Source organism: Tachypleus tridentatus, chromosome 12 (assembly GCF_004210375.1).
Source record: "Tachypleus tridentatus isolate NWPU-2018 chromosome 12, ASM421037v1, whole genome shotgun sequence".
NCBI classification, from domain to species: Eukaryota; Metazoa; Arthropoda; class Merostomata; order Xiphosura; family Limulidae; genus Tachypleus; species Tachypleus tridentatus.
Genome location: NC_134836.1, coordinates 89402661 through 89427097, shown reverse-complemented (window position 1 = coordinate 89427097; position 24437 = coordinate 89402661). Strand labels below are relative to the sequence as shown.

Below are 24437 nucleotides of genomic sequence, written 5' to 3'. Positions count from 1 at the left end.
TGTTCACCAAACAAATTAAAAATTCATGTAACAAAGTCATATGCTGAACATTATTTATTTCTGGAAAAGGTCTTAGTAAGTGATTAATTAATTTCAACTGACCTTGGACACCAAGTCTTCCATTTGTTGAGCCAGCCCACCCTCGAGTTCTTCGTCAACTTTTGTTTTTTTCTTTTCAGGTTCATCGCCACCAGCTTTATCCCTTTGTAGATTATTTTTATAATTTCAAGATATGAAACAAAATGTATTACATATTATCAATTCCCTAAAATATAAATATCATCTTATGGCACAACGTTCATTTTTCATCATAAAGGTTTCCCCCCATATAAACAAATGTGCTCCCATTTAAATAAAGATAGGTAAACATTAAAACTAGATTATACCTATGTGTACTGTTACCTTTGTTTTTCATCAGGTTAAACAGAGAACATGAAGAGGATTGTTTGCTTGTTTCTGAATTTCACACAAAGCTACATGGGGCTATCTGTGCTAGCCCTCCCTAATTCAGCAGTGTAAGACTAGAGGGAAGGCAGCTGATCATCACCACCCACTGCCAACTCTTAGGCTACTCTGTTACCAGTGAATAGCAGGACTGACCATCACATTATAACACCCCCATGGCTGAAAGGATGAGCATGTTTGGTGTGAGGGGGATTCAATTACACGACCATCAGATTACAATTCGAGTGCCTTAACCACCTGGCCATGAAGACACTGTGAATGTGATAATGGCTGTCTACCCTAGTTACATGAAGTTTACTCAGTAAGTAAGTAATATTATATAATACTAATACACACAACTACCTCTACCTGTTAAAACATAATTAATATTGACATTTAATATTTTTAAAAGTTTGAGATACAAGCTGAAAACCAAAATACGGTTGTTCAACAAAGGATGATTTTGCAGTAGCTTGGGACAATGTTTTAACCTTCCTGAAGAGCTCAGAATGGACTGAAACAAATATAATATATCTTTGCCAAACATATGGACCTTGATGTTTCCTAATTCATGCTATCTGGTTAAATAAAATACAGAAGTTTGGAAACTATGTATAAAATATTTTTAGATGTGTCTTTTTTTTTTAAACTTGCATAAACCTGCTTAGTTTGAAAAAACAAACAAGCTAAAGTTTTAAAAACATCTTTGAATACACATACCCATTCTGAAAAATATCAGCCCCCGTTTCCACAGACTTCTTTGTTATCAACTTCTCCAGAGGAAACAAGCCCCTTATTTTTTCTAGGACTGGTGCAGCAAGGTTGATAATCTAAGAAGTTGTAGAAAACAATTGCTCTTCTAGTCACCAAATGACCATAAACAATCAAAATTCACATCACAAAAGAAATAAGCAACTGATTTCACTCTGAAAGCCAACATAACAAAATGCTACAAATTTGTTTTAAGGATGATTTTGTCAAAGAAGGTAACTACTATTGTTGCACTTTCTTTGTAATAGTCATACAGTAAATACAAGTTTCCATGCTTAGGTGCCAAGAAATATGTAATTCTTTATTCCACAACTATAAATTATACAAGTATTGTGCTACATCTTAGTAAATACATTACCTTTGAATAATCATAAAGTGACAACCTGAACAGTAAAGTACAGAAATATTTGAATCTCACTAGCTCATTTCATGATTGACTAACTGCACAGTAGGCACCATGAAAGTTCTATTATGTCCACAAAAATAATTTTCATGAGAGTTCTTGTAATTGTCAGTTCTGCCTTTTGTATCCTGTGCTCTCTTCTTAGAGATCATAAAACAATAAAACATGTACAAGTAAGTATATTTCTAATAACTTCTTTACTCTAGATGTCTACTAGAGTATTCAAACTTGGTATCATACACTTCTGATGTACATTATTATTAATCTTCTCCATTTTGAGAAGTTAAATATCAGTTATTCTTTTATGTGAATATTTTAAGAAGGAAATAAAAATGGCCAGGAAAGTTGTGAGAAGAGAAACTGTAAACAACAATAAGTTCTGAAGGTCGTTAATACAGAATGAGAACTGACAATAATGAATCATATTTTCAATCAAATACCAAGTATACAAGAATACAGCTTCAAGCACAGCTACAAAACAAAGCTTTTGCTACACCAGAAATTTTATATAATTTTCTTTAAAATACATGTAATAGTAGAAAAAAATTTGTAACTCATTGCATAAAACATAAATTTTACAATAATATGTGTATATTATTTTATTGCAAAGACACATTTGGTTATCTGCTGTACCCATCAAGGTGAATTGAACCTCTGTTTTTAGCTTTCCCTACACTTACAGCTGTTCTGTCAGAGGACTTTACAATACTACTACAAAGAAATTACTTAAATCAATTACTTCTACACATCTAAAGCTGTTATTTTACATGAAACAAAACAACAATTTATACCTCCTCAGGTGGTTCCAGTGCCGCCTTTAGTCGTTCCGGGATCTCTGGAATAGGTTCTTCAGGATGAAACACACGATGTTGCATGCACTAAAGTACAAACCAACTAAATGTTTCAACAAAGGGGGGAGTTCACTTTAGTATTATATAAAGGAAAAATATTAGAACAAATAATATTCAACTATTACTTATCTTACACATCAAACTAAGGCTTCAGATGTATTAAAATTTTACAACTTAAATTGACTAAGACAGATTTACTATTTACAAAAAACTTTACCAAAGGAGAATGAAATCTTCCACCAAATCAGAAAAGGAAAGAATCCTTTTCCTAAACCTAGAAACAATATCTCTAATGTGTTTCAAAAGGTTTATCTTGCATTTGCAGATTTACAGTGAGATAAAGAAAAACTTATAAAAAATTTTTATTAATTGGCCAAAAACAAATTGATCTAAATTTTTAAAATTATTTAATGAATGCAAAGAGAATAACATTTGATTGCATATACTTTAATAATGAAAAACAGAAACTATGTTTTAGGATTTTTTGTAAGGAGAGAAAATCTACTGCATACATTAACAAAAAGTCAAGATATAGCTTTTGAATAGATTAGTTACTATTTATTTATTTTATATACAATGTTTCGACCACACGAGCAATCAAAATGTTATTATAAAGTGAAAAAAGGAAATCCACCCAAACCTTGTATCCATGAGCCCTTATTTGTGTTTTAAGATTATTCTGATGAGAAGTGTTATAAAAAATTCTCCTTAAATAAACAATAATCAAAGAAAGTTCAATTGATTTGGCAACCAACACTAATATGCTTCAAAATATTTCACACAAATAACACTTAAACATAACATTAATACAGCTCAACAAAAACTACCTTTAAATTAGTCAAAGTACTCTATACTCTGGCTACATGTACATTAACTACTGCAAGAATATTAATATTCATTCAAACTGGAATTCTACTGGTTGTAAACTAACAACTTTTAACTTTTTATACATTAATATCTTCTTGTTGTTTACAAAGACATCAAACTGGTGATTTAAATAGACTGCATAAAAAAATAATTTATCAGTTGGCAAAAAAATGCTTAATACTGGACCTAAAAAATAAAACCAAATTAAAACTAAAGATCGTGTGAAAGTTTTAGATATGACAAAGCTATAAGGATATTTACTGCCATCCCTAATTATGAATTACTCAACACAAGGAAATGCACTTTTCAAAGACACCCTACCATCCATTCACACAAAGGGGTTGATTATCAAATTTCCAAACAGTTTAGAAAAATTTACAACTAATAAATTGGTATGAAAGGAATTACAAGAATTGTGGGAAAACAGTTATAATGTTGATCATGTTGAAAGTATAGGAGTTTAAAAAAAAATTATATAAGCTAATTATAAGTGTTGAAAATTGACAATGTTTTTTCTTCCAGAAATGGAATTTGATATATGGCAACATGAAGTTCATTCAAGATGCTTACAAAAAATATGTTAAACTATACAAAATGAATAAAATGGTGAAATATACACTAAGAAATATCGAAAGGAAATTTTGATTACAAGAAAGCAAGTGCATTAGAAGAATAAAACATATACAAAAGCTCATGTGATAAAGAGGATACTCAATTTCTAAAAACAGAATTAATCTTAATGACATTAAATAAATAACAGTTGGAAATAGTTTTGAAACTTAAGTTTTATATAATTTTCCAGCATTAAGAACCTTTCAAAATGCATGAATGCAATGAAACTATAAGTGGAGGAAAATTTAAATCTTCTCAAAAGCAAATAATGAACAGGAACTGTATATAAAGAAAGGCTTATTTATTATTAGACTTAAATAAATGGATTTAATGTAGAAAATAGTACAATTTGTTTAAACATAAAACATTTTTCAAAGAAATGTAATGAAAATAACCTAAGGTAGTATAGAGATCCAACAATTTACAAGAAAAGTCAAGCCTTTTTAAATTAATAAGATTAGAGAATTTTTTTAAGAACCTAGTATTAAACACATTATCCTTTAGAAGTGATGAAAAGAGAGTATTGTATGGTTATTACAATATTATAATCAAATAATTTTAACGTCTTACAAAGTTCTTGGTAGAGTAAGAGAAAAATTCATACAGTATATGAAAGTTTTCTTTGTATGTAGTAATAAAGTACAAAGAATATAACATTTTCTTTTTTAATGAACAAATATAAAATGTGGTAAAAAACACATGCTATCAAACTCAACTTCCAGTACTTTACTTGGCCTAATAAAAGATTCCTTTCTTGCATTAACAGCTTAATCTTTTTACACCAATGACACGAAAAAATAAAACAAATCGAAAATAAAATAATTCAAGCAAACTATGTATTTCAATGTTTCATCCAAACATGAACATTAAATGAAATATAGAAAAAAGGGTGTAAAAGGGTTATTGCAAATAATTAAGAAATAATAGACCAACTACTATAAAAACAAAGGTTTTCAAAGTAGAAAAATATTTCAATTCATAAACAGTTTAAATGTTTACAATATCTACAATTGTGTTAGAAAGACTATATTAGAGAAGCGAGAGAAATGAATCGTAATTTTTACTGGTGAAGTAGTTTTCTGTGTGAATGCAAAATAAAACTAAAATTAAAACTTTTTTTTTAATAAGGACATTACTGTATGTTATGTTTTGATGCATTAAATAAAATGAAAATTTGAAATTACAGATGAGGTTTTGCAAATTTAATGTACAAAAACCTGTAGTTGTTTTCTCCAATTAAAAGCACAATACAGTGAATGTATTGTAGAGTTTTTGCTAACTCATGAGGATACTTTCATAACACCTTTTAGTCCCTTTTCTAATACAGTAGGTACATTTGGTTGCTTGAAGACTTAAATGGTTGATATTATAAAATACTTTTTATAGTTTCTGAATTGTTTCTTATAAAAGATGTAATTAATTTTACACTAAATTGTTTTTTTTTAGATAGTTAATATTATTTTTTCAAGCAACACATCTGTCAATGCTTATTTCATGTGACCAGCTGAACTTTAATTTCCTCGGAATCAAGATTATTGAAGACACGTCTTACTTACATACATGTACACATATATGTAAAAATACTGCACATCTGTTACAGATGTACACACCAACAAAACTGCAACAAAATGTAATAATTATACCATTTATGCATATGACAACATTTTAAAGTAAAAACATCTGCAGCCATAGCACCCAAAAGCATTGGGATATTCTACCTATTTGACATAATAAAAAAATAGATAAAAAACTAGAAGGGTGCTGGAATGCACATCATCATAAATCCCACTGCCATTTACTATCTGTAGGCAAATGTGGGCATGACAGTTACCCATTAAGGTATGAAATGGAAATATAATATGAATCATCCTCTATTTCTATCAAAATGGTTTCAACACACTGCACCTAAAAACCTTTTTAAAGCATTAATTCTTTACAAATATCATATCTCATTATCTCTCACAAACATACTTTTTTTACTATACATGAGCAAGTTCTGTTTCATCATAATTTTACTTTTACACATTAATTAGCTTGTAATGTACATAAAGGGTTACTGTCATTACCTGGTACAGCCTTTGAATATAAGGGTTAACAACTTCTTGAGCTTTCAATGCTTCCTCTCGTGCACCATCTTCCCCACTAAATATTGCATCAAATGATGTAAGATTTCAATAGTAAAAACTGAATAATAAAACAGTATGTGCATTAATAACAAAAGCCAACATTACTTGATCCCCAAAAGCAATAGCCAGGTGTCTGAGAGTAGAGCCTCTTGATATTAATAATATAATAATTTGTTAAAACAAGCTGGCTTCTTCTGATACACCTTGTTAAAATTTTGCAATTTTTATCATTCCAAACAAACAAAAATAAATATATAAGATAGTCAGCAATCCCATAGTTTTCAATAACTTTTGTATTTATTATTTTAGTTCCTAAGTCGGTTTTTCAGTGACATTACAACTTTGGTTATCATTGAGCATGATGACTTGTAAGGCATAACAAATAAATGTTCTCTGGCATCATCACTGGAAGAGATTTATTTAATTAAAACATGGCTGATTTTAATGAAATACTGATATTAGTTACTTATCCTTTAGTATTTTAGCTAACTTACATGGCATTTGAGAACTGATACAGAAACCTAAAATACTTAACACATGGTTTGCAAATATGTAATACCTAACAATTAATATTCACTTAAGAAAAACAAAACTTTGAAAATGCATGCAAAAGTTTAGATATTTATTTGTCATTAAGTGCGAAGCTACAAAGTTTTTACTTTTTTAAGCCATTAAGGGTGGGGGCATGATCTTGGATAGTAAATATGTACATAAATCTCATTTTAAGTTGTATAAATGATACAATTTAGCATCTTTTTACTAGTTTTACCACTAGTACACTAGTATTTATAAAATATTTTATAAAGTATATTTGTGCACAGTTATCAACAAGTTTTACTTACAGACCCTCTGCCAATTCTTGTTACAGCAATACTTGATTAACATTCTTATGGTGCACCTATAGCCCTGAAGTGCAAACTGTAGACCCTCAGATAAACAAAGTGCACTAAACATTGGGCCACACACTGAACCCAAATATATAGTATAAAGATTGTTTTCAGATAGTATACTACTTGATGTTTAAGGTACAAAAAATTTTAAACTTTTCGAAAATCTGTTTACACTTCTATTATTTCTCTACAGACTGTAGTATATCCATTTCTGAATTATATAAATGTAAAGATAATTCTTTAAAAAAGGTGATTCACTAATTCTAATAAGCTGTATCAATAAAGTAATTTTAAAAACTTCCAAAATAGTAAATTAAACACTGAGAATGATTTAACATTTATTATCTTTAATATTCTGTAATCTTATAAAAAAACAGAATAATCTCTGAATAAGATTACATCACTATATGCAGTGAAATAGATAGAATAATTGTTAAGACATCAGAAGAATATAATTACACAAGTTGCTGTTTAGAAATGCATATATATACATATTCCTGTACAAGTACATACAATTCATATGACATATGCAAAAATTTAAATAAATAAAAACTATACAATGTAACTACATCTATTTTTATTTGAGCATCCTTGCTGCATTTTCACTTTAAAATTCTAACACCATAGGTTGAACCAGTTTAATAAATTAACTTGGTTATAAATTACATCAGAAAGAAAAGTCAGTTCAGTGGAGAGCTGAAGTAAAAATTAGTCGAACTACAAGTTCTCAAAGTTATTTTAAATAAACATAACTGAATTTACATATAGAAACTATCAAATCCAATATAATTATAACTTTCTTACGCTTACTTTGAATACTTTATCAGTAAAGTAGAATGGTGCATTTTAATTTCAAATTAATAAACTAAAAATAAAACAGTAGCTCACTGTTAAAGTAAACACACAAGTAAGACAATATTAATTTCAGCTGAAGATCACATACTTTAACAACAAAGTTTTACAAGATTATCAATTAATAAACTTACACACTTGCAGTAGTGAGATCCATTGAATCAATCAGTTCATCAACTGTTTTCAACTGATCAACTGAAAATGAATCACTTAAAATGAGTTCCTTCTGCTCCCTTCAGAACTAAATAACTAATCCATAAACAACTTCTATTTAATGAAGTATTCAACATTGATGAAAATAGATTAAGATGGTAATCCATAGATTTAACCAAACACCAAAATTGTTATAATTATTAACATGCTTAATATTTTCAGTAATGCCATTTTTTTATATTGTAATTTACCATAAATAAGTGAAACATGGATAAGAACAAGTTCACGAGTGTTTCATAGATACTCCAGACCCCATAAACTGTGGTATATCTGTTCCTTTTTTCTTTAAGTCAGAAGCAAAGAACATACAAAACATTCATAAAGTCAAACATTTTACAAAAACACACAATTTTCAAGAACATAAACAGAGAAAAATACACTTAGTTGAAAACCTTTATGACTTTTGTCCATTAAGATAAGAATGATGTTTTGAACTGCAAGGACACGTCTTCATCCTGGGGAATACCTGTACGCTACCAGTTTAAAATGTCATCCCCAACTTAACAGGTACATACAGTGAATAAAAATTTCCAATCCAATACTTGGTATAAATTTTCATCAATCATAATTTCAGAAAAAGTTTGCAAGAAATATATTTTTGTTACCATTTTTGGAATATTTATTTTAAAGTTCATCTTCAAAAGCAATTTCTCTTTTTTGGTGCAACAAATCAAACTTTCAACAGCTACACGTTTTAACAAAAGGTCTATGTAGATATTATAGTTATTCACAGTAACAAGTGTTTAAAACATCTTTATTATCACAAAATGTTTAATAAGTATTGACTACAAAAATTACAAGATATTCAAGTTTTCTTTTTTCCATTCAATGATAAAATTCTTCTCAAAACTTTTTAACAAACATTCTGATTGCAAGGTTTTTATCATGAAATTACTTTCCAATAAAAACTATATAAATTTTCTTTCATTTAAAGTGAAGGAACACAATATACTTTATTATTTAAGAAAGAAAACTAACATCACATTATTCATATTTAGCTGTTTGTGTTACATTATGTTACATTTTTATTCATGTTTTTAAAGAAACAAAAGGAACTAAAAAAAAGACTGAACTTTGTCATCTACCAATACTCGAGACAAACTACACTTTTAACATTATCTACAAGCACTATAGATAAGTCTTCAATTTATCTATAGTTTTCTAGATAAACTAAACTTTAACATTATCTAGAAGCACTATAGATAAGCCTTCAATTTATCTATAGTATTCTAGATAAACTAAACTTTAACATTATCTAGAAGCACTATAGATAAGCCTTCAATTTATCTATAGTTTTCTAGATAAACTAAACTTTAACAATATCTAGAAGCACTATAGATAAGCCTTCAATTTATCTGTAGTTTTCTAGATAAACTAAACTTTAACAATATCTAGAAGCACCATAGATAAGCCTTCAATTTATCTACCAGTACTCTTGATAAACTAAACTTTAGCATAACCTACTGGTATTATAAATTTAAAATTTTACAGTAACCTACTAGTACAGTCAATAAATTTTAAATACTTTAAAAGAAATCTTCATCAGCTGATCAGAAGGTTTATTACACAACACTTATTTACACCTACCTGTTGGTACGTGTTTTTTGTTGAGGTCAAATGGTGCAAATATAAATCTTCTGAGGTCTTCCATAAATGGAAGTTGAATAAACACCAGACACTATAGCCAAAAGAATCTATGTTTACCATAAAGAATTATAAGTCTTTGAGAACAGAATTTTTAAAAAGAAATAAATTTAAGTCATGTTAACAAATTCACAAAAGAGGTGTTAACATTTTGATTGCATAAAAACACAAGGTATATTTATAATTAAATCTAAAATCTAACAACTAACCCCCCAAAAAAAAAAACATCACTGCATCATTAAATTACTTAAAAGCATGTAATCCTATGTATTTTAAAAAGGAAGTCACTGTGTGTTTTCCACATGATGACATTAAACCAAGTTAGTTTTCTTCTGAATATAGAACAGTTATTACAACCATAATTCCCAATTAATTCAAACCTTTATCCTGAATTCAAAAGTGTGGGAAATAATTACACATATTCACAGATTTCTAAAAATGAATTTAATATTCATACATTTTTTCAGGATTCAGACAATCTAAAACAACATTTATAATTCAAAATTTCATGAAAGATATCAATCTGCTTTTAAATCATAGAATATTATAAAATGTCAAAATTTAGTTAAACTTTAAACATTTAGTTATACAGAATGTTGTGTTTACCAAAACCAAAGAAATAACATCAAAGCAACTTTACTGTTTAGAAACTCAATAAACAAACAAAATTTATCGTTAGAATCATTCCAAAATCTGATATATATATATATATATATATATATAAGTGGGGCACAGAGATGTAACTAATCGCATGATTTTTATCAATAGGATAATGAGGGATAATATTCTACACGTCTACCAAGTTTCATCAAAATCCGATCAATTTTGACTGAGCAAAAACAGTGTGAAAAATCAGTCTCCATGTTAACAGGTGGAGATTCCTTTGAATATGACCCTGACGTTCTAAACACTAAACTCTTCTAATGTATCTCAGGATGGTTGGTATGGGTATTAACACTTTTATTGATCAGCAGGAAACAATGTTTCAACCTTACTACATCATCTTCAGATTACCAAAGAGAGTTTGCAAGTGACCGTTGCCTGGCATGTGTCTCAAGGACAAGTGTAAACATGTACAGGACTGTAGGGGTGCTGCAGGCGAGTGTTAGGTTAATAATTAGTATCGGTATAAAGGTGTTCATTTATATTGGTTTAATTTTAGTTTTATGTGCTGTATAAGTAGGGCTTCTTTGATTTTGTGTTTGTTTATATTTGTTTCCCTACTTAGTATCTGGGAGTTTCTGTGGTTATGTTCTGTTTATTTGAGTTACAGTGTTCCACAATGTGTGAAGGTGTTTTCTTGTGTTATTTGGATCAAGTTTCCATTTTTCTGCTTGTTTCTCCAATATAGAAATTGTGGCAGTTGTTGCATTGTGTTTTATAAATTATGTTGGTGTTGTGTTTGTCAGCATAGTTTCTACATAGTATGGTCTTTAGTTTTGTGCATTCTAAGTCGGGCTATAGTCCAAATGTATACTAGTTTTAATCCAATTCCATTCAGTCATTTCTGAGAAATATTGCTGACAAATACATATACACACAGGAGTAAAAATATAACCTCCATCCACCTTTGATGGTGGAAGCAATAAAAACATCAACTTCCTCATTTTACTTTTATGCTATTACTGATTAATTCTATCAAATCATTAATTATTATTATTCGGTAAAACAATGCAATGTTAGTAATAGAAATTGACAAGATACATTTCACTAAAGAGTATAGAAAATACCTTTAATACACAAGTATTATGTTGTTCAAAATTATCAATCAGGAATACTCAATTATTATTACCTCATAGCTCGGTTTGATTCTTGGAGACAGAAACCCGATCCTTGGGGAACTTCTTGCAGAGTATGCATATCTAACTACTGCCACCATATTTGTCTCATACAGAGCACGAATGAAGGCTGATAAAACTACCTGTGCTGACTATATCAAGTTGTTCAATTAGTATTTTAATAATGTCAAATTGGTATTAACTCAAGCCAGTTTTAATAAAAATGTAGTTTATCTTACAAACTATTGAAGTGCAGTTAATCAACAAAGTATTAAATTATTAATAGACATTTTATTTTTTCATATATCTTTTGAACATGTATATTAAGCACAGCCAGTAAGCAAACCTCTAATGCAGCAACAATAAAAAATTTTGACTTGACAAACTATCAGTGAACACAAATAAAAATAAAACCAACTTTTATTAATAAGTTTACTGTAGAAGTCTGTGAGATTCCAAAATGTAGAGAAAAACAATGTTATTACTCTTTTTAAGCTGATGTATTTTTAAATTAAGTGTAGTTATAATTATTATTTTACTCAGCTCTTCTGATTATTCCAATACTTTATCTCACATAGAATAGAGAATTAAAGTGAACAAAGCTCAAGATAAGCACTAACTAATGACACGCTAAATAAACATACCTTTTCAACTATAAGACAAAGCTAGCAGTAAAAAAAGTCTTTGAACACAACACAAACTGACAAGAATGCTACCACTGAATTAAGTCCTTAGTAAACACAGTACCATTAAGTACAGAACCTTCCAACAAAGAATAATATCAAAAGTCCTAAAATAATACAGCAACATCTACACAGTTCTGACTATTATGAAAAAACACAGCATGACATACAAATGTACTAATAAAACATCAATTTACAATTAAACTAATAAGAATAAAAAAACCACAACAGTTATTGGGTAAAGCTCAAGTTTTACAATTTCAGTGATTAGTATACAAAGGTTTAACAAATCTTTGTAAGCATTTATTAGTTTTACCTCATGGTCCTTTTTCCCAACAATATACATTGTCTTGTCTCCCAAAAACCAATGTTGTCTAACCTAGAAGAAGAAGAAAAAACAAAAAGAGTCTTAAAACTTTCTCTATCAATGACAATTTGGGCCAAAATAAGTAAATCTAATGGCAATTAAATTTCAATAAATTTTCCTTTCAAATTAAAAAATGCACAGAAAAATATATCCACATGTTGATACTGAAAATGCTTACAAAGAAGTCACTTCATTAAATGTGATTGAAAAAAATAAGAAAATAAATGGAAAAATATGTTAGCAAAAAATAACTTGTCTACATTAAAAAATAACAAGTATCTGAAGGCTACTGATCCTACCTGTTATGTATTAAAAGCCAAACACACTGTCAGTCAGAATAAATCCAATAAACACTTTTAAGTCATATTTAATGACAATATATTTTATGTCACAGCTTTGTAGAACAAAGTTGGCAGCTGGACTAGAAATCTTGTCTTATAAAAGATATACAGTAGAAAATGAAAAAATCAATTACAGCATATTACTATTATTAAAGAAATCAACATGTCACATTTTACAGTTTCAAAAATATTACAGGAAGAACACTAACCTTAAAGTATAATTAGACTGTAACATCTCGTCTTCAACATTTGACCATGTACCTATAACCAGGGTTACAGAAGAGCTGTGCACACATTCACAATGTGCAATGAAGGATTTGTTCAGGACCTGAATATTTTACCGCGAGTTAAAAGGAACATTCTAACATTAGTCCTAAATCTAATAAGTTGTCATTGTGGTGACTGTGATATATGTAGAACTAATTTTAATTTACTGAGCATTATCAACAACCAAATCCCTTATTTGAATTTAAAACTAGTTTTTCCAAGTGCCACATAAATATACATTTGAAAAAGACAACAAAAACTCTTAAGAGCTACATCTAATGCCAAAATCAGATTCATTAAAATAGAAATGTTGTCTTTATTCACTGCATCAGGCAAATGATGAAACAGAAATACATGACTGTACATCCAACAGGAATTTGATTAAAATGTTTTTGTTCAATTATGCACATGTAAGCTCGATCCAGAAGGATCAGAATCAATGTACTGAAGATCTTTGGACATTCCTACACCCTGCCTGTGCCTCATGATTTAACAAACAACACAAAATATTTCTTTATTCTCTAAAATATTTAAGTCATGCCCTCTCATAATGTTAGTAAATCATATTAAAACAATTTTGAATGTTTAAATATTTATTCCACTCTCAATAAGAATAGGTTTTACCATTCTTTAATAAACTGGGAAATGACACACTGTTTAAGTTTTGTTTTTCTCATCTACTACAATTTTCACATTGTACTCCACTGAAACTTCTCAGGAGGAAATTTAGTACACACAATTTTCAAGTCCATGAGGTTAAGGTACATGTTAAGAATGTTAAAAATAATATTCTTTTCAATCACTCTCAGGTGTTATCTTTACTTTATTTTACTTAAACACCTAAGCATATTTGTTTAAAAATACACATACATTTGGCCATTTCAAAATTAAAATATCACTTACACCTTTTCACTCACACTCACCTTTGGCTACACTGCACCAGAAATGAGATGTTCACAACAGTACACAGAGAAATAAACAATTCCTGGAAAACCAAATGACCCCTATGATGTCACTAAACACCCTCTTTACATATCACTTGTTCAATCACACTATTACTCACAGTTTCCATCAAAAGAAGAAAGGATGACCTTTCGAAAGCTCTCGAGTTATAGGGTTTCTATTTCATTTTTATCAAGACTTCTTGGACCTACGTATTTTTAGAACATCATAAAAGTAATATTATAATAGACTCCATGGTATGTGTGATATGTCGTAAAAACAAAGGTGAAATTTTAAAATCCAATTATTAAACTGAAAAGTCAAATACAAGACAAACTGTAAATGACCAAATAAACAATCTTAAATAAAGATTATGTTGCTGAAGTTAAATTATTGGTAAGCAATTCATCATCCAGTAAATGTTTTTAAAGTTTTCTCTCTAATAAAGCTAAGAGTCTAGAAAGGCTTTTCACTTAATATTGAAAAGTAACCTATTTATACCAAGAGATTACTACACTACAAACCTTTTATTGAAAAGTATGTATGACTGAGCATGAACATTCAATCGTGAAATAATTAACCTATTTCATTACTTACCAGCAAGTAAATATTCCTCTTTGTTCTAGTTTAAATATCCGTTAACATGACTACAAACACAGAAGAAATTCAAATACTAAAATATAATGTCTGAATACCAGCTTTCAGGGATCTGTTCAATTAGTACAAGTATTGAAGAAATAGTTAAAAAACTTGTGTAATTTCTTTCTTTCTTCTACAAGAAAACCTATGCAGCACAGGAATCATGAGGCCTATTTTGAATTGTTGTTTGTAGAACTTTATTATACACAGACTCAATATGAGATATAATTATTATCGATTACATCACTGTTAGAAACTACATTTTACCATGTTATAATTACTACCCTAATATCAATGCCACAAGCATTCTGATCAAAGTAATCTGTGCAAGTCACAACCAACTTTTCAGGTGAAACAACACTAAGTAAGTTCAATAAAACATGTAACTATATTATCTTTCTAAGCACTTATGTACAGTATTGTGGAAAAGTGTTGGGACAAAGTCAAAAGTTAGATTTCAGGCAACTTTCGAAGAACAATCACAGGTGAGGTATCAACATTTTATTAATCTTCATATTTAGTACAACAGAAACTTGGTGGAACTGCTTGAATTCAGTAAACAGATAATATTTTTTATGTCCTCTTTTTGCTTTAATCCTTAAACATTGGGAACAATTGATGATGGCTGCCATTTAAGGGTTAATAACTGCAGACAGTCTTTCAGGCATTGTTGCAACATATTTAATCAGTGTCCTTTGAGACTTTTCTCCAAACGTCTCTAATAACTACCATAAAGTTTCTTTGAAAATAACTTTAAACTTGTCAAGTTTCTGATATATCAAATCCCAGATCTGGTCAATTAGGGTGAGGTCAGGGCTCTTTGTGAGGTCATTGCACCAACTGAATGACTCCAGTAACTTCTTTCTTAGCTAAATAATTTCTGCATGGATTGGATAAGCTTTTGGGATAATTATCTTCTTGGTGATAATATGCAAACCACTGGGTATACCAAGACAGATCAGTATCTAATGGTACTTACCTTGGACCATTATTCCGTCTATTTTATAAATATCTCCTGTTGCCTCAAAAGAAAAACACCCCTGAAAAACAATAACACTGCCTTCCTGATACTTCATGTTAGGTAATATGCACTGAAGTAAGGGTATTTTACTTTTCTTATGCTGGACATATAGCTTATATCCAAATATTCCAAAATTGGACTCATTCATCCATAACACTCTTTTCCAATCATAAACATCCAGTTTTTGTATGTTTTAGCAAATTTCAATCTCTTGACAACATTTGGACATCAAAACAAAGGTTTTTACAAGACCAAATATTCCATTTTCATTGAGTCTTCTTGATATTGTAAATCTACACACTTTTCTGTCATTTGATGCTTGATCATTTATCTTTTGCTTCATTATGTCCAAAAACTGCATAAACAAAGATACCTAACATCAGTATCATCGAGTTTAGGTGTTCTGCCTCTTCCTTTCCTCTTTTCAAACTTTCCTACATCAGTCTCATGGTCTTAATCTAGGGCATACTTGGCAGTGTACTTTTAAGTCTGCGGCAGTTTGTTGGAGAGTCCAACCAGCATCACAAAGCTTTTATGCAAACTCTCTGCTCTACTGACAAATTCTCTATGCTTTTTGGGCCTTGGCATGAAAACAAAACTTATTATATAATGTTAATTAAACACTGTTTATATCATGGTTTATTTGTGGAGTGTAATTAAACTGATTTCTTCTAGCATATATTAGTATCATATGCCAGCTTCTTTCTACATAGTTAAGACACTACATGGGGTACCATGACAGTTATTTCAGACCCCAAATTTGATAAGTATTTTCACCCTGGCTCACTTAGCTTTCAACAAGGATCAGTGAAGCATTACCATAGTTTAGAAACTTATATTCTGTGATGGCATGGAATAATAACAATTATTCTTATGTCCTAACACTTTTATGCATATATATATGTGAAGATACTTTTTAAAACAACTTAAAGATAAATAGTTGGGAAAATATCACTTTGATACTCCAGTCTTATAACCAACCTGTGGTAGAGAGTACAGACTGAAACTCATAACTCACATAGTCCTGTTTTGTAAAGCCTAGAACCTTCAGTCCTTTATCTCCTGTCTTATACTCCATGTTAACTTTATCTTCCTCAGAAAAAGGAACCAAAGTTGTCCCATATCGATATGCTGGAATAAGAAATAAAACCACTTGGTTCACAACACACATCAAAACATGGATTGTGATATCTTTGCAAGTTGGTTCAAATGCATATTAATCATCAAATATAATTCACAGCATAGACATTTTATATCTACTTAAAATGTGTTGCCCACTTTAAAGTGCTTTTCTTTATAGTAATAACTCTGTCCTTGTTTTTGTAATGTAAAGTATATACTGACTACATCTAAACAAATGTGCCAATGGGGGGTTTATGTTCTCTGACAAAAGCATTACAAAAATGCAGTTTTCTTACAGTTGTTATGACACAACATATAAGAGTATAATTAACATAAAATAACATGTTTTAGTGATGAAGGGAGACATATTCATGTCTTACTGATGAAGGGAGCCATATTCATGTTTTACTAATGAAGGAAGCATATTCATGTTTTAGTGATGAAGGAAGCAATATTCATGTCTTGCTGATGAAGGAAGCAATATTCATGTCTTGCTGATGAAGGGAGCTATATTCATGCTTTACTGATGAAGGGAGCATATTCATATCTAACTGATGAAGGGAGCCATATTATTCATCTGTGCACAGTTACATATAATTTACAATATTTTAGAAAATGTACTTTCATGAATTGTGTTACAAAACTACATTTTCAACAGAAGCATACTCATTATAAAGTGGAATTTCAAACACTGTTTGTTATTAAGACTGCTTTCATGACAGCCAGCGCCTTTATACTTTTACATTTGTTTAATCAGAGGCAAAAAAGTTTCTTTGTAAAGTTTACTGAATCAACAGATTAATGACCCAAGTTTATAATTTGAAACCAAAAGTCAAGAACAAATAAACAGAAATATCTGGTATGTAGAAAATAATAAACCAAATGTACTACCCAGTACAGTATCCTGTTTAAGAACTTCTGTTTGGACTTCATCATTCATATGGTAAGTTGTTTCCCTCAATACTTTAACTTCTGGCCTCTGAGCACATGCTGTTTTCCATGGTTTAAGCTTAAACTCAGATGCCTGTGTATGAAAACATTTCTTTTTTTACTTTAATTCTCCTCTCTGAATTCTATACATAAAATTTTCTATTATCCCACAATATAACTAAGAGCATCCTCTATTTGTTGGGAAAAAAAAATCCTTGCTTATTAATCTACAGTACAAATGGTTATGCTGTAAAATTAAATTTCTAATCTCTATTTTATCAATCAAATATATCACTAAAAGTAAGAATTTTGCTTAATGCAGAAAAATTCAAAACTGTTGAAAATCAATATCAGTTTGTAGCTATGAATTAGTATTTTTGAACTGTGAAATAGGTTTCTTGCCAAATGTGGTGATTGTTTAGAAAATCCAAAAACAATCTATAGTTTTGACAAACTTTTGTTTTTATAAAACATCAGAAAAATTTGGTATTTTTGGCACTTAAATAGCATAAGCTTGGTAGTATACAATCTGTTAGTGTTTGGTGTGAGCCATACCTCAAGATGGTTATCCACTATCCATTACCTGCAATACCTAAGATGTGTACGTGCATGACTGGGATCAGAATGGCTTATCTGTTTAAGAAAGATGATGAGAAAGAATGCAAAAGAAATACTTAAAAAATGTTTTTTGTTTTGAATTTCTCTCAAAGCTACACAAGGACTACTTGTGGTATCCGTTCCTAATTTAACAGTGTAAGACTAGAGGGAAGGTAGCTAGTCATCACCACCCATTCCTCACTCTTGGAATACTCTTTTACCAAAGAATCGTGGGATTAACCACCACATTATAATGCCCCCCGTGCCTGAAAGGGCAAGCATATTTGGTGTGATGGGGATTCAAATCTGTGACCCTCAGATTACAAGTCAAGTGCTCTACCATCTAGCTATGCTGAACCTTTTCAAGAAAGAATGAAGCAATTGAAATGACAAGCTACATGCTAATTTCTTAAAGTAGAAAAAACTCCCAAGTCCATTTCATTTTCTGTCAGAGTTTCCAATGCTTTCATATTTATTGTAATGGACAAACAACAGAATACTTAGAATATTTTACATCTCAAGCTGATATTATGTAAAATATGTTGAAACAGAGCACATTTACAGATGGATGTGTGATATTATACTGCAAAACAAATGTCAAGGATCCAGAAAACTATAGCAATAAAAAGAATTGTGCAATATGGTGAATACTTTGGTGAGTATCACAAACCAATATTAAAAGATCTTTACCCAGTGCTCCAGAAAAATCAGTGATGAGTCTTCTGTACAAGTGATTATATTTGAATGCACTACAACTGACAACAAAGAGTGATCTCACACAACTGAAGAATAACAGTTTGCAACATGAAGTAGTTGCAAAAAAAATAACTCTACCAAAAAGTGTTTGTGCTTGTTTGTGCTTTTCTTTGCAGTTCCTTAATTAAAAACACAATAACACTGAGGTAGCCCAAAGAAGTGATTTGTTTCTCTATATAAGATCTTTAATTCAAGACTGGAAAGTATAACCTTTATAAGTTACTGGTAAGTGAAATCATGAATTCAATAATTTTTGAAGAAGCTGATAATGATCCTAGGATGTCAAGCTCAAGTTGTGAACCACTAATAGGCAACAAAACACATACAGCAAGAATTTCAAAGTGATGTTTGAATTAACTCATCTTCAGAAGAAAACTACCAAAATGTATGGGAAAAGAGGAATAAGGTGTTAAGGGGCTATGTTGACGTAGTACACATGGGACAAAGAAGATTCTATAGTCAAAGTTGAGATAATGTAACCCACATTTAGTAACTAATTTTTCTCATCCTTTTAAGAGCCTGCTAGGTATAGTTACAAATCCTTTTTTATATTCCAATAAAGATAAGAAAACTGGTATTGACTGGCAACATTATACTGGTGATTGTACTATGGAGGTAAATCTTCAGGGAAAAAACTTAATCAATAATTCACGTATTTCCAAGACTGAACAGCTATTTCTTGTAACACAGATGCAGTCCCTGTGGAAACATGATTCAATATTTCATATGCAACTCCACAAGAGTCAAAGAGAGCAGAGTTTTTTAACATTTCCAACACCAGAGATTGATTAACTGCCTTTATAAATTATTGTGATTCACATATGAATATTATTTTAGTTTTCATTTCTTTCACAAAGCCTAACAGAGTAGTATGTGGTTATGACATATCAATCAATGCCTGTACACCTAATGGTGGTTGAGAAATACTGGATAATGAGAAGGGGAAATAATTACAGACCATAAAACATCTGCACTCACAGAGTGTGCTGGTGTATGAAACTTTTTTCAGAAAACAACCTTCACAGTGAGGAATACACACATATAATCTATAACAAATATGGAGAAGTCATCAGAGTGATTTATGCTACAGTAATGTCAAAACACAGGGCTACGAATTTAATATTTCTGTGCTTCTTAAATTTGTAGCCCTGTGTTTTGACAGTAACTTGTGTAAGTCATTGGTTGGAACAACACTTTGACTCATGTGAAGATAAAAACATATGCCACTTTTACTTTGCAAGTTATATATTTATTGTCAATATAACTTAATTTACTGAAGGTGCAGTTGTTTTTGTTTACCAATTTCATTACAACCCTTACATTCATTGTTCATGAATGCATGTTATAAATAGTGTCTACTGTTTTCAAAGTGATTGATCAGACTATCCAGATATCTCGACAATGCAGAAGAAATACTTTATTTCAAGTGCATTAATGAGGTTCACTATTCTTACAAATACCATTTTTCACCATCAGCCAAGTACCAAATGACATGTAATTAGTCAAAAGAAAGTAGCTAAAGTATCCACTGGATTAAAAAACTGTGCATGATAGAAATACTTTCTAACTTTTAAGGTATCATTTCAGTATACACAATTTTACCCAGTACATTTTACACCATGCATCAAACATACACTGAAATCAAAAAATATTTTACTGCATGCTAAATGCTTGAAAATGTAAGAACTAATGATGTAGAGAAAAACATAAATATGAAGTGGAAAAAACTGAGGAAGTTGACCAAAACAATTGTTGAATTTCCTCTTCTTATTTTAACTATAATTATCTACTGTTTCATTTAAATAACTGAGTTCAACTGAGGATCATTATGTGGTCTTGTTCCTGCAAGTACCTTTGTCTGACACACAGATAATTACAATTATCACCAATGTGTATATTTAATTAATAGTATTTCCAGTTATACCTAATCTATTCGTATATATAATGTTTCATTGAAAGTCTGAGATTTTTTAAAATGAAATCAGCAAATCAAATAAAACTAATTAGTTTATGGACTTTAATGACACTTGGCTAGGCTGTCGTCTTTGTATGTATTTATAATATTCAAGAATAACAAATGTAAACAACTGATTGTACATATTTCATTCTGCATGATAAAACACTTAAAAATCACTTGTATTAATATGTAATTTAATAAATTTGCATATGTATTATAAACAGCGATTGTTATTCACCAAATTTTAATAAGTCATTCACACACACAAAAAAGCATTGATGGGAATTTCCAGTTACATCTTCTGTAACATTGAATTCAAATACTGTTGTCACTAATCTCTAGGGTTTTGGAAAAAAAAAAAAAAACACTATTAAATAGATTAAGGGTTAGGTTTTAATACATGTTAATCTCTTATGAGTTTTAAACATAAACTTCAACTTTATAAAAAACAAATATTCTAATGTGTTATTTAACTGCCAATATGTCAATATTTACAACATTAGTTAGACTTTTGATAAAATTAACTTAACAACAAAAACCTAACTTGACATAAGTCTTAATTTCCTCTTCTTGCTGCTTTTATTAGCAAGAAAAAATTTTAACCTAAATATAAAGTCTTATTATTATTATTATAAGAAAATTCATATGGCAGTCATGTTTAACAAATTGCAATCATCAGAGATTACACAAAAATTTTCTGTTACACAAAAAAGAAGTATTCTGAATGCTTTTCTTTGTTCCTAAACTTGTATTCAATAACCTATACTGATTAATGTGAATCTTTTTATAAAACAATTACAAAGCTGTTTTTAACTTCACAAATTTACTCCAATGTTCTGAGGTTTTCCTGCACCCAAAGTAAATGGAAGTGGTATTTTATTACATACATATACATATGGAAGTAGTATTTTATTACATACAGAATAAAATGGAACATTCTTCCGAGTTTCCCTTTTAATTTTTTTTAGTAAACTTCGAGTACTGAGTTTCCAGTGCCTGACAAACCTAAACAGTGATTTGTAATCTCTCACTTTTATTAAACATAAAAAATTCTTATTTTTGCCTTATAAAAATGTTAAAAGCATTTCTTATCAAGAGTAAAGATATATGCATTGAAAAATATTCTACAACATTTTACATAAAAAGAAATCACTAATCTATAAACAAGTTATAACAATAAAAACAATTACTAACCTTAATATAGCCAGTAATTGGAATTCTTAAATTTCTTGCAATCTCGAGAGGACTATTCCAACCAGCTGACTGGACATTTTTTTTCTGGTAATTAGTTAGAGCAGGTAGAGCTTCACTGAAAAAAACAACAAAAAATCTTGTATTTCCATCTTTAAAAATCTCATATTAAAAACATTCCAAACACTCATTTTAACCTGTATTTATCTATTCTATTCAGTAACACACTTGTTTAACCATTTTTTGTAACTAATTAGTATGTAATTAATACTTTAAATAATAGTATACATTTCTTCAAAATTTTAAGGAAATCAGTTGATAGTGACACCATCATAAAATGCCTCTCCAAGACATCCAATGTCTCACAAACTTGCCATTTTTCATAGTTTGTTACAGAGGCTTATCATTGTTTCCGTATCAACTGAATATTATAAAACATTAACAATAAAAGAAATTACTGTCAATACTGGTTATACATCAAATTTAATATACACATTATGGTTTAGAAATCAAAGGCCATTAAACTTAAAATCACCACACACGCATAATGTACTAAATTACAAAAAGCAAAGAAATGGTGTACGATAAGATATATTGGGAAATATTACAAAATGCATAACCCACTAAACAATGACATTTACAGGCAAGCATTCTATTATATCAACAACCTGGCTAAAATAATGTCTACCAACATAGACAAAACTGAATGATATAGTCACAAATACAATTACAAAAACTGTAAAATTTTACATCTGTGAAAAAAGCAAGCAAAACAATATGGAAATTTTAGAAATAACTATACATATAAAAACAAATCCACAACAGTTCTAAATGACTAAATCAACTAAAGCTCTTCTCCACTTGTCCCAAGGTGAATATCAAGCTTACACCTGATTCTAGAGTTAAACATATAATAACATTTGTTTACTAACTATTTAAGCCTTTTCCTGATCATGTTTCAATTCACGAACTAAAGGTCGTAATATATTACAAAAAATATACAACGATCTTTGCTTCCTTCAGTTCTATTACACATAAAGCTATGTCAAACTATCATCATCTGAGACATTTTTATTTAATTTCCACAATTTTTAGACATGTTATTATGTCCTGAGGTAATGTTCATGCCTAGTATCAGTATTCAATCAAAAGAGGCTCCTAAGTGTGTAGAATGTGCTGAAGAAAGACGAACTTATAAAAGCAAGACAGAAATTTTGAACAATTGTTCTCAATAGTATCTTGTATCTGCTTAGAAAATTTATGTTATTTCATTTAATATTCATATCCTTTTCAAGGCTGTGGAATTTCCAAAGTTTCATTTGGAGATAGTGATTTGAAAAAACAACAACAAAAAAACAAATTTAATATTATTTTATTATTAACCATAAAGTTTCATTGTATATACACAATTTCAACTTCTTTGATTTTTCTATTAAGATAAATTAAAAAATTATATCCAATAACATATTTCTCTTGGTACCTTATTCTTCTGCTTTGATCAGTATTATAAAAAATATCAAAACTAATAATACTTTATCAACCAGCTAGGACTGTGTTCTCACCTTTCACAATGATGTTACCATTACCTGACAAGCGAGCTATTGTAATTTTTGCTGACAATTGTCTTGAACAAGATCAATTTATGCTTATTAAATATAATTTGTTTTTAACATACAGTAAGTTGTTTGAATACGATAAATTTAATAATATAGAATAAAAATGTATGTGGATCGTCTAAATAGTTTACTGTCACTTACTACATTTGCTAAACATAACTAAATTTATCTAATTTTTTTTATTCTAAAATGGGGTTAAATAAACAAATTACATTTATTGTGTAATGATTATAAGATAATAAACACCTAAAAGAGTAGGCTTCTCCATTTGTTTCATCCAATATCCTTTGAAGTAAAGCTTCTCCTGAAAGTTGTTGTGCGGTTTTAGGTTTCTGATTACGAAGATGATTTCGGTCTTCATGACCGACTTCATCCTCCTTGTTGCCATGACCAAGAGATGTCGGACCACTAAAAAAAAGAAACAAATTTATACAAATTAAACTAAGAAGAGAAGTAAATTTAACTAAATCTGTTTCAATTATGAACAATACAGCTTAGTCAGATATTGTATTTAACAGCTTATATATAATGTTTTGTGTTAAAATGAGAGAAAATTG

At 29.6% G+C, this 24437-nt stretch overlaps 1 protein-coding gene across 2 annotated transcripts in view; it reads right to left on the bottom strand.

Annotated features, from left to right (window-relative positions):
- LOC143233946 (X-ray repair cross-complementing protein 5-like) overlaps positions 1–24437 on the bottom strand; it is a 39336-nt gene that overhangs the window by 7131 nt on the left and 7768 nt on the right. For both annotated transcript variants that reach the window (XM_076470873.1, XM_076470874.1), the window contains exons 5-16: positions 24127–24288; positions 22268–22382; positions 17725–17857; positions 16730–16842; positions 12451–12513; positions 11466–11603; positions 9617–9707; positions 7951–8011; positions 6015–6090; positions 2410–2496; positions 1165–1274; positions 103–202 (exon numbers count right to left, since the gene is read on the bottom strand). In XM_076470873.1, the coding sequence (XP_076326988.1) occupies positions 103–202; positions 1165–1274; positions 2410–2496; positions 6015–6090; positions 7951–8011; positions 9617–9707; positions 11466–11603; positions 12451–12513; positions 16730–16842; positions 17725–17857; positions 22268–22382; positions 24127–24288 (1249 nt within the window). The remainder of the gene's footprint in view (positions 1–102; positions 203–1164; positions 1275–2409; positions 2497–6014; positions 6091–7950; positions 8012–9616; positions 9708–11465; positions 11604–12450; positions 12514–16729; positions 16843–17724; positions 17858–22267; positions 22383–24126; positions 24289–24437) is intronic.